The 13,047-nt window shown below is 37.7% G+C and overlaps 1 protein-coding gene across 3 annotated transcripts in view; it reads left to right on the top strand.

Annotated features, from left to right (window-relative positions):
• The window catches only part of PLD1 (phospholipase D1), a 197,311-nt gene extending 184,575 nt beyond the window's left edge, over positions 1-12,736 (top strand). For all 3 annotated transcript variants that reach the window (XM_056565190.1, XM_056565189.1, XM_056565191.1), the window contains 3 exons: positions 2,967-3,120; positions 3,429-3,546; positions 5,615-12,736. In XM_056565190.1, the coding sequence (XP_056421165.1) occupies positions 2,967-3,120; positions 3,429-3,546; positions 5,615-5,839 (497 nt within the window). In that variant the 3' untranslated portion in view covers positions 5,840-12,736. The remainder of the gene's footprint in view (positions 1-2,966; positions 3,121-3,428; positions 3,547-5,614) is intronic.
• The last annotated feature ends 311 nt before the right edge of the window (positions 12,737-13,047 follow it).

Here is a 13,047-nt window from a genome sequence, read left to right as displayed (position 1 = left end):
TCGAGAGAAATTGGGTTCCAAATTTTGGGGGGCTTTTTCTCCTATTACGCCTTGTAAACATTAAAAAACTGGGTCTACAAGAACATGCAAGTGTAAAAAATGAAGATTTTGAATTTTCTCCTTCACTTTGCTGCTATTCCTGGGAAACACCTAAAGGGTTAACACACTTTCTGAATGTCATTTTGAATACTTTGAGGGATGCAATTTCTATAATGGGGTCATTTATGGGGTATTTGTAATATGAAGGCCTCTCAAATCCACTTCAAAACTGAATTGGTCTCTGAAAAATTCAAATTTTGAAAATTTTGTGGAAAATTTTAAAATTGCTGCTGAAATTTGAAGCCCTCTGATGTCTTCCAAAAGTAAAAACATGTCAACTTTGAGATGCAAAGATAAAAGTAGACATATTGTATATGTGAATCAATGTATAATTCATTTGGAATGTCTATTTTTCTTACAAGCAGAGAGCTTCAAAGTTAGAAAAATGCTAAATGTTAAAAATTTTCATGAAATTTTCGTATTTTTCACCAAGAAATGATACAAGTATTGGTTAAAATTTACCACTATGTTAACCCCTTAATGATCACGGACGTAAATGTACGTCCTGGTTTGGCGGTACTTTGCGCACCAGGACGTACATTTACGTCCTTTGTATGACCGCCAGCACTGGAGCGGTGCTCGCGTTGTACACGGCAGGTTCTGGCTGCTATCAGCAGCCGGGGACCCGCCGGTAATGGCCGACATCTGCGATCGCGCGGATGTCCGCCATTAACCCCCTCAGATGCCATGATCTCGGCATCTGCGGTACAGATTACGGCATCTGTGGCAAACATAAAAAATCAGAAAATGCAGCTTTTTTTGTCACATTTTATAAAAATATTTTTTTTATAAAAAATTATATAAAAGTTTAATATATGCAAATGTGGTATCGATAAAAAGTACAGATGACGGCGCAAAAAAAATGAGCCCTCATACCGCCCTATATACAGAAAAATGAAAGTTATAGGTGGTCAAAATAGGGCGATTTTAGATAACTGATTTTGTAGAAAAGGGTTTAGATTTTTTTTTTAAGCAGTACAAAAATATAAAAGTATCTAGCCATGGGTATCATTTTAATCGTATTGACCCACAGAATACAGAACACGTCATTTTTACCGTAAATTGTACACTGTGAAAACGAAATCCTCCAAGATGTGCAAAATTGTGGTTTTCATTTAAATTTCCTCCCTAAAAAAAATATTTTTTTGTGTTCGCCGTACATTTTATGGTAAAATGAGAGGTTTCATTACAAAGCACAATTGGTCATGCAAAAACAAGCCCTTATATGGGTCTGTAGATGGAAATATACAAGAGTTATGGATTTTAGAAGGCGAGGAGGAAAAAATGAAAATGCAAAAATAAAATTTGCCTGGTCCTTAAAGGGTACCTCTCATCAAAAAAAACTTTTGATATATTATAGATTAATGTATGCAGAATAACTTTACAATTGCATGTTATTAAAAAATATGCTTCTTTCTATTTAATTTTCCACTTTGAAGAAATTACCACTATGGGTCTCCCTACCAGTCCTGGCAGCAAGCATTTCAGACTCATGCTGGAGTCCTAAACACTACGAGCTGCCAGTCTGCTTTGTTCACAGCCTGTTTGGCTGTGAACAAAGCAGGCTGGCAGCTCTGAGTGTTTAGGACTCCAGCATGAGTGAGAAATGCTTGCTGACAGGACTGATCGGTAAAAATACAATAGAAAGAAGCATATTTTTCATTAACATGCTATTGGAAAGTTATTCAACATTCATGAATCTAAAATACATCAAAAGTTTATTTGATGAGAGGTACCCTTTAAGGTGTAAATGGGCTTGGTCCTTAAGGGGATAAAGTAGAATATGTCATTAAAAAAAAACAATCTCTGAATCAAATTCATAAGTAAAGGCATCCCAGAGTTATTAATGCTTAAAGTGACAGTGGTCAGATGTGCAAAAAAACGCTCTGGTTCTTAAAGTGAAAATGGGCTTGGTCCTTAAGGGGTTAAACATCTCTTCTAAACAAACGTAATTGTTTTAATCTTTCCTCATAGCTAAGATGTTCCATGCCCCTTATTAGTTTGGTCACACGTCTCAGTGAGGCCGTACCAATGCTTTATAAATGGGTAGTATTATGTCCCTGTCCCTCGAGTCCATGCCTCTTCTACAGGTATTCCCCATATCATCTGTATTTTCTCTTAATTTATGCACTCTCTATCTCTATATTAGGATCTGTATATTAGTATACAGAATTTGTAGAATAGGTGATGCTGCCTGGCGTTTTAGAATATATCTAGTGCTTTTTCATGAATCTCCCCCGTTGAGTACAGAGCCTGAGAATAACTACCTTAGCATGTACCCTAACAAAAAAGGACAAATATTGGTAACATACCCAGCAGGAAATATATGTAGTATGTTACTAGAGTTGGGCGGTATGACCAAAAATGTGTATCACAGTAGTTTTGTAAATGATGGCGATTCCATGGTATTTTAACCCCCCCCCCCCATCATCATGTGACTTGTGGGCGCTGCTTCTCTCCTCCGGCTGGCTTCTTACATGCGCTCAGCCTATTACCGGCCAAGGCGGGACATCGCTGCGGCCGGTGATAGGCTGACAGCTCTGTAACGAAAAATGTCAGTATTCGGTATAAACTGGTATACCGCCCAGCACTAGTAGTTACCAACTGAGAAGGGCTAAAAATACTTTTCATGGTAAAATTTTCAATAACATTTAGCACTTACATTGGTTCCAGAGTCTTTCCAAGGTCCTGGAGGTTTCCATTATCATGTTAGAATGGTGACACTGCTGTGTTGTAAAACTGATGGTGCGTGTTGGGCTCAGCACAGTTTGTTATATAGGCACTGACACACTGTCCCTAGAATTGCATTCTTATGCAATTACTGCTCTGCTAATAAGACAATTCATCATTTTCCTTCATTCTTTCAGGTTCAGCTAATATTAATGACCGCAGCATGATGGGGAAGCGTGACAGCGAGATGGCTGTTATTATTCAAGACACAGAGAAGGTTCTGTCGGTCATGGATGGGGAGGCTTATGAAGCTGGGAAATTTGCCCTGTCACTTCGGATGCATTGCTTCAGGTAGACCAAGTCGAAGGCAATAATATGAACACTCTATAAACCTCCCTTGCCCTGACACTTTCACAGTTTCTCAGACACTTATTGTATAAGATTTATATTGACTAATGACTGTCATCTAAAGCTATGCCTGGAAAGCCAAAACCCTCATTAGACACAAAGAATTGCTATTCTTCCACTTTCCTTTGCTGCCGTGGGTTCCAAGAAAGTACTCACAAGTGTAAAGTTTAGAAAGTCCTTTATTTTGTCTGCCAAAAATCCTCCTAACATGACATTGATTTTATCTCATTGCTTATTACCTTCTCTTCCAGTCTTCTCCTCGGTTGCCTTAATGATCCATCTGTCAATATCCAAGACCCTATTAGTGACAAATTTTTCAAAGAGGTTTGGGTGGCCACAACAGCTCGCAACACTACCATTTTTGACAAAGTGGGTATATTTTATGGTGGTTTTATTTACCTACAGTGTACAATGTTGTAAGATATGGTCAAGAAGCATGTTGGTCCTGGGTGATAGACAACTAAGGTTAGGTTCCCACTCCACTTTTGTTTGTTTAACATATATACGTAACGTATATAACTGATGCTATAACCTGTTTCTATGATTCTATTGTATGCTAGCAGAATGGGGTTTCCTTTGACTTTTTGCAGTATACAATAACATTGTAAAAAATAATGAATATTATGAAGTAGTATTATGAAAGTATGCAGTAATTAAACATAATGAACTCGAAACCTGTAAAAAGGAGACACAAAATGCAGTGTGAACATAGCCTTATTGTGATAAAAGCAATTCAGCAGATTCATAATAATAATACAAAATTATTTGTTGTAATGTATTACAATGACTTGATCTGCTGAACCACTGTTCCCACTTTTTACTGTATTATAATATGTCAACAATCAAGTGCGGGTTAGAAAATAAAAGTAGAGGAGTATGAATATGAAATAAGAAGATAATTGATCAGAATCCCAGCTTCCATGAAAGCCTTAGGGTATTCTACCTCTGGATTTGACAGAGCTGTAAGTCAGGACTTTAGAGCTGGGTGCTCTTCTAATAGATAAGTGTATCTCTGGGCTATCACTGGCCTTAGCAATCTATCTATATATATAAAACTCAACGTGTGTGTGCATGTATGTGTCTGTGTTCCACAAAAACTGCTAAAGATATTAACATGAAACTTGGCACACATGTTACTTATATGTCAACAACAAACATAGGATAGGTGATTTAACCCTTACTCACCCCCATTTGCCAGGGGTGGGGTTTATGTTTAAAGTCCCATACAAGTCAATGGGAAATATGTTACAGCATAACTTCCAAATGGCTGGAGATATTTCCATAATTCTTGGTCACATATTACTTATATGTCCACTTAAAATATAGGATCGTTAATTTAACCCTTAACTACCCCCATTTATGAGGGTCTGGGTTTTTCTTTAAAGTCCCATGCAAATCAATGGGAAATGTATGTTCCCAGATAACTTCTGTACGGCTGGAGATATTTCAATACCTGGTACACATATTATGGGTCGAGATAGGAGGAAGGGATAGGAGGTCGAGATAGGAGGACAGGATAGTAGGTCGGGATATGGCAACAATATATGAGAACGGGATATGAAGTCAAAAGCTTCCTCATTTTTTTTTTATTTTCCTCCCCAACAAGGATTAGGAAGGAAAAACCAGGCAACGTCGGGTACTCGGCTAGCAAAATTTTGTTCAGAATGCTGGGTTTCGGGCGACCGTGGTCGTGACATTACACCACGCCCCCTCCATTCATGTCTATGTAAGGGGGTGTGGTGAGCCGCAGCCCCCCCCCCCCAATTACCATGGACATAAATCAATTTCCTTATCTCCAAGGAGAGCACACAGCTTTCTGAAGATCCTGACTTTTAGAAAATAACAGTTAAGGTCTGAAGAGAGGATGTGGAGTAACTCAACTCACCCATTCAATTGGAAGCAGCGAGGCAGGTCACATGACGGATGAGCGATAGTGAAGCGGGGAGGCGGCAGATGGAACAGGGGGAATCGGGCGTCTAGCACAGCCGTATCGCAGCGTTCGCAGGGGCCTGACAAAGCACCAAACGGGGCAATACAGCTGTGCCCGATGCCTAATTCCACCGGCTCCATCTGCCGCCTCCCCGCTTCACTATCGCTCGTCCGTGATGTGACCTGCCTCCGATTGAATGGGTTGAGTTGCTCCGCATCCGCTCTTCAGTGTTTATATGGTGCATTTATCTTAGTCTGGCATGCAGCACCACCCATAGGAATATATAGATTGCAAGACCAGCTACATTTACAGAGGTACAACACACACAGGTCCTAAGTGACAGTGCCAGATACTTTCTCTTTCTTTTGTGGACATAAAAGTAAAGGTCTGTTTGGCTGCTAAAGTAAAAATTTGAAATTAATGTTTTAAAAAGTTTTGCTATGGTCTGTAGGAACTATGCTTGGTACATAACAAGTTTGACTGTATCTTTTTGTGTTGCTAAATTAGGTATTTCGATGTCTTCCAAGTGATGAAGTGCAATACTTTTTTCACCTGCCCGACTATCTTGCCAAGTCAGCCCTGGCTACACAGGATCGTGTGAAAGCACAAGAAGAACTGCAGAGAATTCGTGGGTTTGTGGTCCAACTACCTTTCTTATTCCTTTCTGGAGAAAATCTCTTACCATCTGTGGGAACCAAGGAGTCTATTGTGCCCATGGAAACCTGGACCTGAAAGGAATTTTTTTTTATACATAAAATAAACTGCAATTTCTAAGTGGCCAGAAATCTTATACAAAGCCACATACCATGCTGTTGGGCACTTAGGGGGTAATTCATCATTCTTTGGACCAGCATAGAGTGTCAAAATTGCCCAAATTCATTGCGCAAAATTTCTTGCACAAAGTGGGAGTTTGCACATCATTTTTGAGCTGGAGCAGGGAGTGATAAATCCCCTGCACCCCCCCCCCCAAAGCCCAACTTTAAGCCATTGAAATGCCCCACTTTATGATGCAACATTTATGGCAAATTGTATCTGGCCACTTCTGCTCTTATATATGGTAGTAACTGTACAACTAAACGGTTTGGTTACAGTGTAATCCACGATCACTGTATTTGTTACACACAGTGTGTAGCATGTAACGGTAAATGGAATTGCCTAACCACTTGCTGGGTAAAGGTTCTGTGGCTGACCAAAGTATACACTGAAGTCTCTGAATAGTAATAATCTCCTGTGGTAAATGCTACAGCTCTATGCCACTATTCAGCAGTCATTGCTGCAGCTTCAAAGTTGTCAGCAAAGGCAAGTACCTCTGGGAGCCCACAATTTATTTTATTTTATTATTGAACACTACCATTCCTTTTGGCAAATAAAGCTGCTATCTGCATTTGGTGCCATGAGCTGCCAAGTGCTGGGGAACAGATGGAAAGTAAGGCCTATATCTTTTCTCTGCGATCTGTCCTGTTAAAGGATTATAACTTGCATTCAAAGGGACCATGAGCCATGAAATCCATGTGCCAACTACATCTGCGTGCCATAGACTGTCACTTTTTTGTATGTCTCTCTTTGTCATATTTAGTGTTTACTGAATTGCACATGTTGTATTCTTAAATAACACCATAGGGGGCACCATTATGTATTAATATCATTGTATGTCGAGCCATAGAAAAATTTGAATGATTTGAGTCATTATTCAAAATCTCTTTTCAGTTTAGCTTGTATGAGGGCTATCTTCATCTTCAATAACTCAAATACATTTTAGAAAGAAATTGTACAATGGGTATTGGACAAGTAATGGATCCCAAGTACTAGCTCTTGATTCTTTTTGTGGGGATAGTTCATTTTGGAGCAATGAAGGTAGAATGCTATGTCTTTCATTTATTAATGTAATGTATCCTGTGTAATAATGACATTAGTGCCATTGATATTACTTTATAACGTTTATCTTGCTTTAAATCAATTATTGATTCATTATCAGAAAATACCAAATATTATGTACAGTAAATGTATTTGTTCTGTAAATTGATGCCTATCAAAACTTCGTGTTGTAATGAAGAAAATACATTTTCATAAGAGTGTAATTTTAAATAGACATCTAGAGCATGGCCATGAGCAGCTTAATCAGTCTAAACTACAGTAATACATCAATACAAGGGCGAGTCAATAATCATCTGCAATAAAACTATAAACTTTATTTTTCAATATAGCCCTGTTAATTTTCCATTGTTGCATAAGCTTCTGTATTCCCATTAAAAAAAAATCATTGGGTACCGATCAGCTGAGAGGGACAGACTGAGATCACTTACCGATCTCCTGTCTGTCTGATTGGTGCTCCAACAGTGCAGGCAGCCTCAGCAGCATGCACTGATGTAGCGCCAATAACACTGATCAATGCCATACTATGGCACAGCATTGTTTAGTGTTTTCAATCGAAAGAAAGGTTTAGCCCCTATAGGGGCTAAAAACTAGCAAATAAGATTTAAAAAATAATAATAATTCCCTAATAAAAGTTTGAATACCTTCCCTTACCCATTTTTTTTATAAAATAATGTAAACAAAAATAAAAAATATTTGGTATCTTGTGTGTGGAAGTATCCAATCTATTAAAATATAGTAATGAAAAGGCACAGTTAATGGCGAAAACTTTTTAAAAAATTACTAAATTACAGAAATGCAGATTTTTGGTCACTGCATATACCAGATAAATTTTTTTTAATAAAAAGCGATCAAAAAATCCCATCAAAACAAAAATGGTACTGATTAAAACTACAGATCACAGCACAAAAAATGAGCCCTCACACATCACAAAAAGTTATCATTTTTTGGGGTGCATCGTTGTAATTGTATGGGCCTACAGAATAAAGATTAAATTTCATTTTTACTGAAAAGTGCTTTACGTAGAAACAGAAGCCCCCTAAAAGTTGCAAAATGGTAGGTTGTTTTTTTTTTTGTTTCCACAAATATTTTTTATTACCATACATTTCTTGTGTAAAATTAGTAATGTCAAAAACTGGTGACGCAAAAAACAAGCCCTTATTATGGGTCTGTAGGTAGAAAATTGAAAGCATATTAGCCATTAAAAGACAAGGAGGCCAAAACTAAAAAGCAAAAATGAAAAATCAATGCGCCCTTAAACTTTTTCTTTCAATTCTTTTGAACAATGGACCGAAAAAATAACCTAAACTACAGTTATTAGTACTGAGAGTCAACTATAGTGCCCTGTAGATTAGATTTCCTCTGCAGCCCCTGTAAAAGTGACATGGAGGGTAGCACTGGAGGAGGAAAGAGAACATGTGGGACAGGCACTATCCTTCAATGAGTGCTGAAGAAAGTTCTGTTGTTTTTGTCATAGGCATCTTATAAATGCTTATATTTAATGCCCCGCCATCTCATGACCATGACACTTTATTTATGAGTGGTAGTAATGTACCCAAAATACTGGTCTGGAGATACAGCCTGAATACAGAGACAGCCCTATAACAGTTTAGAGGAAAGTAGAGACTCAACAACTAAAAACATCAGCAGATCAGTGAGTGCACAGGTAACAAGAGCAGGAATGCTGGGTGATGTGAACGCACCAGCAGAAATCTTATTGCAGCTCTATAATACATGTACTTATTTTCTAATCATGAGTTATAACATTTCATGTGTTTCATACATTGGTTCTGGAACCAATTAATATTGTATATTGAGTCCATAACTCAATCAGTAAATGGCTCTGAAGCCCCCAAAATGTTAATCAAATATACAAAAACATAAAGAATGTACTTTATTGGTGCTTCACTTTCTTCAAACTTTGCCCATAATTTTATTAGTCAATAGGAGCAATATGAAACAGGTTAATCTCTTTCTAGAAGGAGGGGACTATAGGTAGACAGGGTCACATGACCAACCACTTACATCATTGTCTGCAGCGCATTGGCCATTAACACAGGCCGATGTGCAGTAAATAAAGATGATTTTAATGTCTACATAAAAGATGCAATCAGCTGATGAGAGAGCATTTGCTTGTTCATTGACTGATCTCTCTGTAATATCCGGAGTACCCCTTAAAGGATGAGTGTTCCTCAGCTGAAGGAGAACCACAATTCCCAGAAGGTCAGAAACATTCAGGACTTGTAGTTTTCCAACACAAAGGAAGAGGAAAACAGTATAGAAAATGCTGAATGTATGTGATGTTTATCACTACACTGTACAGTACCAATTGTGGACAGGGTCTGGATAGGACACACTTTATTACTGGCACTGTAACTGTAGGCTTCTATAGTGCTGCAGTTATAAGCGCATTGTAAGTGGATGCTGTACTCTTCTTAAGTTGAATAATATGATGTCAGGGGAACTTTATATGTGTAAATGGTGCATGACAGTGATCATACATCATGTTCAACTTTTTGTCCCCCATTTTATTCACAGTAAATAACATGGCATTTAGTCTTAATAGGGTCCTGCATTTGGAAGGGGTATTCTGGGTTTATCCAAAGGATAGGGGATAAGATGTATGATCGCAGCGGTCCCACCGCTGGGGACCCCCGCGATCTATGTGCAGCCCCCTGGCATTCTGTGGCTCCATTCATTTCTATGGGAGGGGGTGTACCCCTTTTTAAGGCCCGGTTCACCCCATGTTTTTACAGCCTGTACTGTGTTAAAGAGGTATCTATTATCCACAGGCTGTGGTGGCATTTGTTTCATGTATACGTCGTGCAAACTGTTAGTCATAATGTGCCTATGGGTGACAGTTGCCACCATTAGGCATATGTCACAGCTTCCGTTTAATATATATTTTCAGAGCACTTCCCTATGTAAAAGTAAACAAACTTGAAGTAAACAGCCACAATATAGTATATATATATTACATGTTCTAAGCATTTTGACAACCCTGTGGGCTGTGTTTTTATCCAGTAGCTGCACATTTACATATTTGTTCTTTTTTCCCTTTTTTTTTTTACTGAGATCTTCTGAATCCACATTTAATTTATAGTAAATTTTGTTAATATAATGTGAGACAGATAAATATAAAGTATTTAGCAAATTAATAGAAATGTTTAAAAAAATGCATTTTCATTGTTATGCCTTGCATCACAATACAGGCATGTCAAATGATAGAAAATACATTAAAATACATATTTTTGTTACCATTTTTCCAATATCAAGGATTTGACCCATTTGGGCATAGAGTGAATACGTTTTTGTAGCGTTCAGTCATACGGGCATGGCGTGCCAAAACTTAGATAAGTTATTTTATCAGTTACTGCTTGTTTGTTGTGGTTCCTTTTTAATGTCAAACTTTAGATCTGTCCATCATTTCTTTATTAGATTTTTTCCTGGCTATTGCCTGGCATAGGTAACACTTCAATGCCATGATCTTAAAGAAAATATGCCACTTCATGATCCTTGTGACATGGGGCAGCATCATGCATGAAGATAGTCTCTGGTCTCCTGTGAATCCCTTCTTCTGTGCCCGGTCACACAGTCATGGAATAAAACATTGTTCTACGTTGGCTTTGTAGAGCTGCTGGTTCATATTACCCTGCCTACCCCAAAGATGCTTATGATAATCTATACCAGGCATAGGAAACCCTTTGGCACTGCAGATGTTTTGGACTACATTTCCCATGATGCTTTGGCAGCATTTTGGATGTAAGAGCATTGTGGGAGATGCCTGGTCTATACCATGAAATGAATGGAGTGCTTAATTTACTGGACAATGCAGTCTTCCCTTATTTGTTCTCCAGGATGTCACCTAAATTACAGTATTGTACTTGCTGCTCAGAACACTGGATAATGCTCTTGTTCCCAAAACTAGATTTTTTTTTTGCTAACTAAATCAAAGAACTTATGCTAATAAAATTAATAATTTTTCAATTGTTTAGTCTGTTGACTAGGTTTCAAACTGTTTAGTCCAGTCAAGTCTTTTTGTCTTAATTTGTTTAGTCAGTCACTGTTTTTTTTTTGTTCTTTTTTTTTTTTTTTTTATAAATGTCTGTGGGCTTGAAGTCCAGAATCCAGAAGTCTTTATTGAACAGATCTCAGTCTTTTTAAAATGCTATTTTTCCAGAAAGTCTTTCAACTGTCTTACTCTGATTCTCTTGGCATTCTTTCGGCATTCCAAAATTGAATCATCTTGACTGTCCACTTTTGCCACCACATTTACCAGAATGTCTGGATACCCTTGGTTTAAAAGGTACTTTCAAGATGGGTGACAGATGTTGTAGTAACTCCAAATGTATTAGTTATTTCTCTTTTTGTACATCCTCTTTCAACAAAATTTCAATTTTAGCTCACTTTGATGGCGTTTCAGTATCTACATATCATAAGGGTTGTGAGGTGACAATTTTCTTTGGGATCATGGAATTGAAGTGTTACCTTGTCCAGGCAATATACAAATACAATAGAGAAATTGTGAGCAGATTTAAAGTTTGAAATAAGAAAACGATCCCTAACAAACAAGCAACAACTAATAGAAGAACTTATCTTGGGCGCGCAATGCCTGTATGACTGATCACTGTAAGTAACGTGTTCACTCCATGTCTGAAAGAGGTAAATCCTTGATATTGGCCAAAGGATAACTAACCAAATATTAGTTTGAAAAATTTTCTCTAAGAACATGTTTCATGTAAAACAACGTGTATTTAGTGTTTATTTGATATGTCTGTATTAAGATGCAAGGTAAAACCACAATATGAATTCTTTCATTTCTATTTCTTTGGCCAACGCTGTATAGAATATGTATAAATATATTGTAATATTAGGATTGTATTTTTATATGTATTAAGACGTCAGGCCAATGTTTCTTGTCTGAATCACTTTGTATGTCTTAGGGTGCATTTACACACAGAAGAACCACTGCGGATTTAAGGTTGTAAAATCCTAAATCGTGGATTTTACAAGGCAGTTCTTATGTAATTTTGTGTGCGTTGTAAGATCTGCAACTGTGGATTTTACAATTGTGGATTCTGTGTGTTACTACGTATGTTCACTTTTCTGAAGTTTTTATTATATCTGTAATGCCATTATATGCCTGAAAATGCAATGACAGTATTCCCATCTCATAAGTAATGATTGGTGGAGGTGCGACTAAATGACTGCTTCACTGATTCATCACTTCCGTGCCATCAGTCTTTTCCCACTATGCAGGGAACCTGCAGCACAGCTTCTGGGGCTATATGTATATTATTAGTTCCCTGCAAAGCCGAAAGGCTAGTAGCACCAATTTACAGAAAAGAAAACCACCAAATCACCACTGAATCACTTAATTCACAGGATTTGTGGGTGTCCCTATGAACAGACACCCACTTTCATAAAGCAGTAGCATATCTTGGCAATATCCACCATTTTGAGATTGCTGTACTAAATTAATATTTGGCTTCACTTCTATTGCACTGATCCAAACTTCTCAGTCCCTGCAGCTTTCTGTAGTTTAGATCTAATAGTAAACTGTAAAATGTGAACATACGCTTTAAAGATGAAACCCAATATGCAGTTAATTAACTTCTATTCCTTCTGTGAAGGGCGACTTGGTAAAACTTTGTAATCTGCATGACTTTAAAATCCTTCTAGACTATTTACTGTAATTATGTTTGAATTAATTGGTTCAACACATGTATTTGTTCTTAATTAAAATATGACAACTTGTTTGTTTGCTGACTTCTTCTAACTGTCAAGGATGTTTCCGGCTGACCGGAACTCTGTGTTACCAGCTGGAGTTTTAATGTAAACCGTAGGTGTACCTGTAAAGGGTTTAGGGCAGCACTAGTGCACACTGGGATAACATCTGCTACACTATCCAGCCTGATCAACTGATCATAGTTTATTCTTTATTGCATATGTTTCACCCTACTGTATGGCTTGTTGACATGGAGGAGCAGGCTATCTATAAACTAAATTAGGAGAAATGGAAACTGTTACCTGGCAGAGTATCCCCTTCCTTGCTCTGTCACAAACCT

This window comes from Hyla sarda, chromosome 3 (assembly GCF_029499605.1).
Source record: "Hyla sarda isolate aHylSar1 chromosome 3, aHylSar1.hap1, whole genome shotgun sequence".
NCBI classification, from domain to species: domain Eukaryota; kingdom Metazoa; phylum Chordata; class Amphibia; order Anura; family Hylidae; genus Hyla; species Hyla sarda.
The sequence above is the reverse complement of the archived record's forward strand: the minus strand, read 5'-3'. Positions and strand labels throughout refer to the sequence as shown.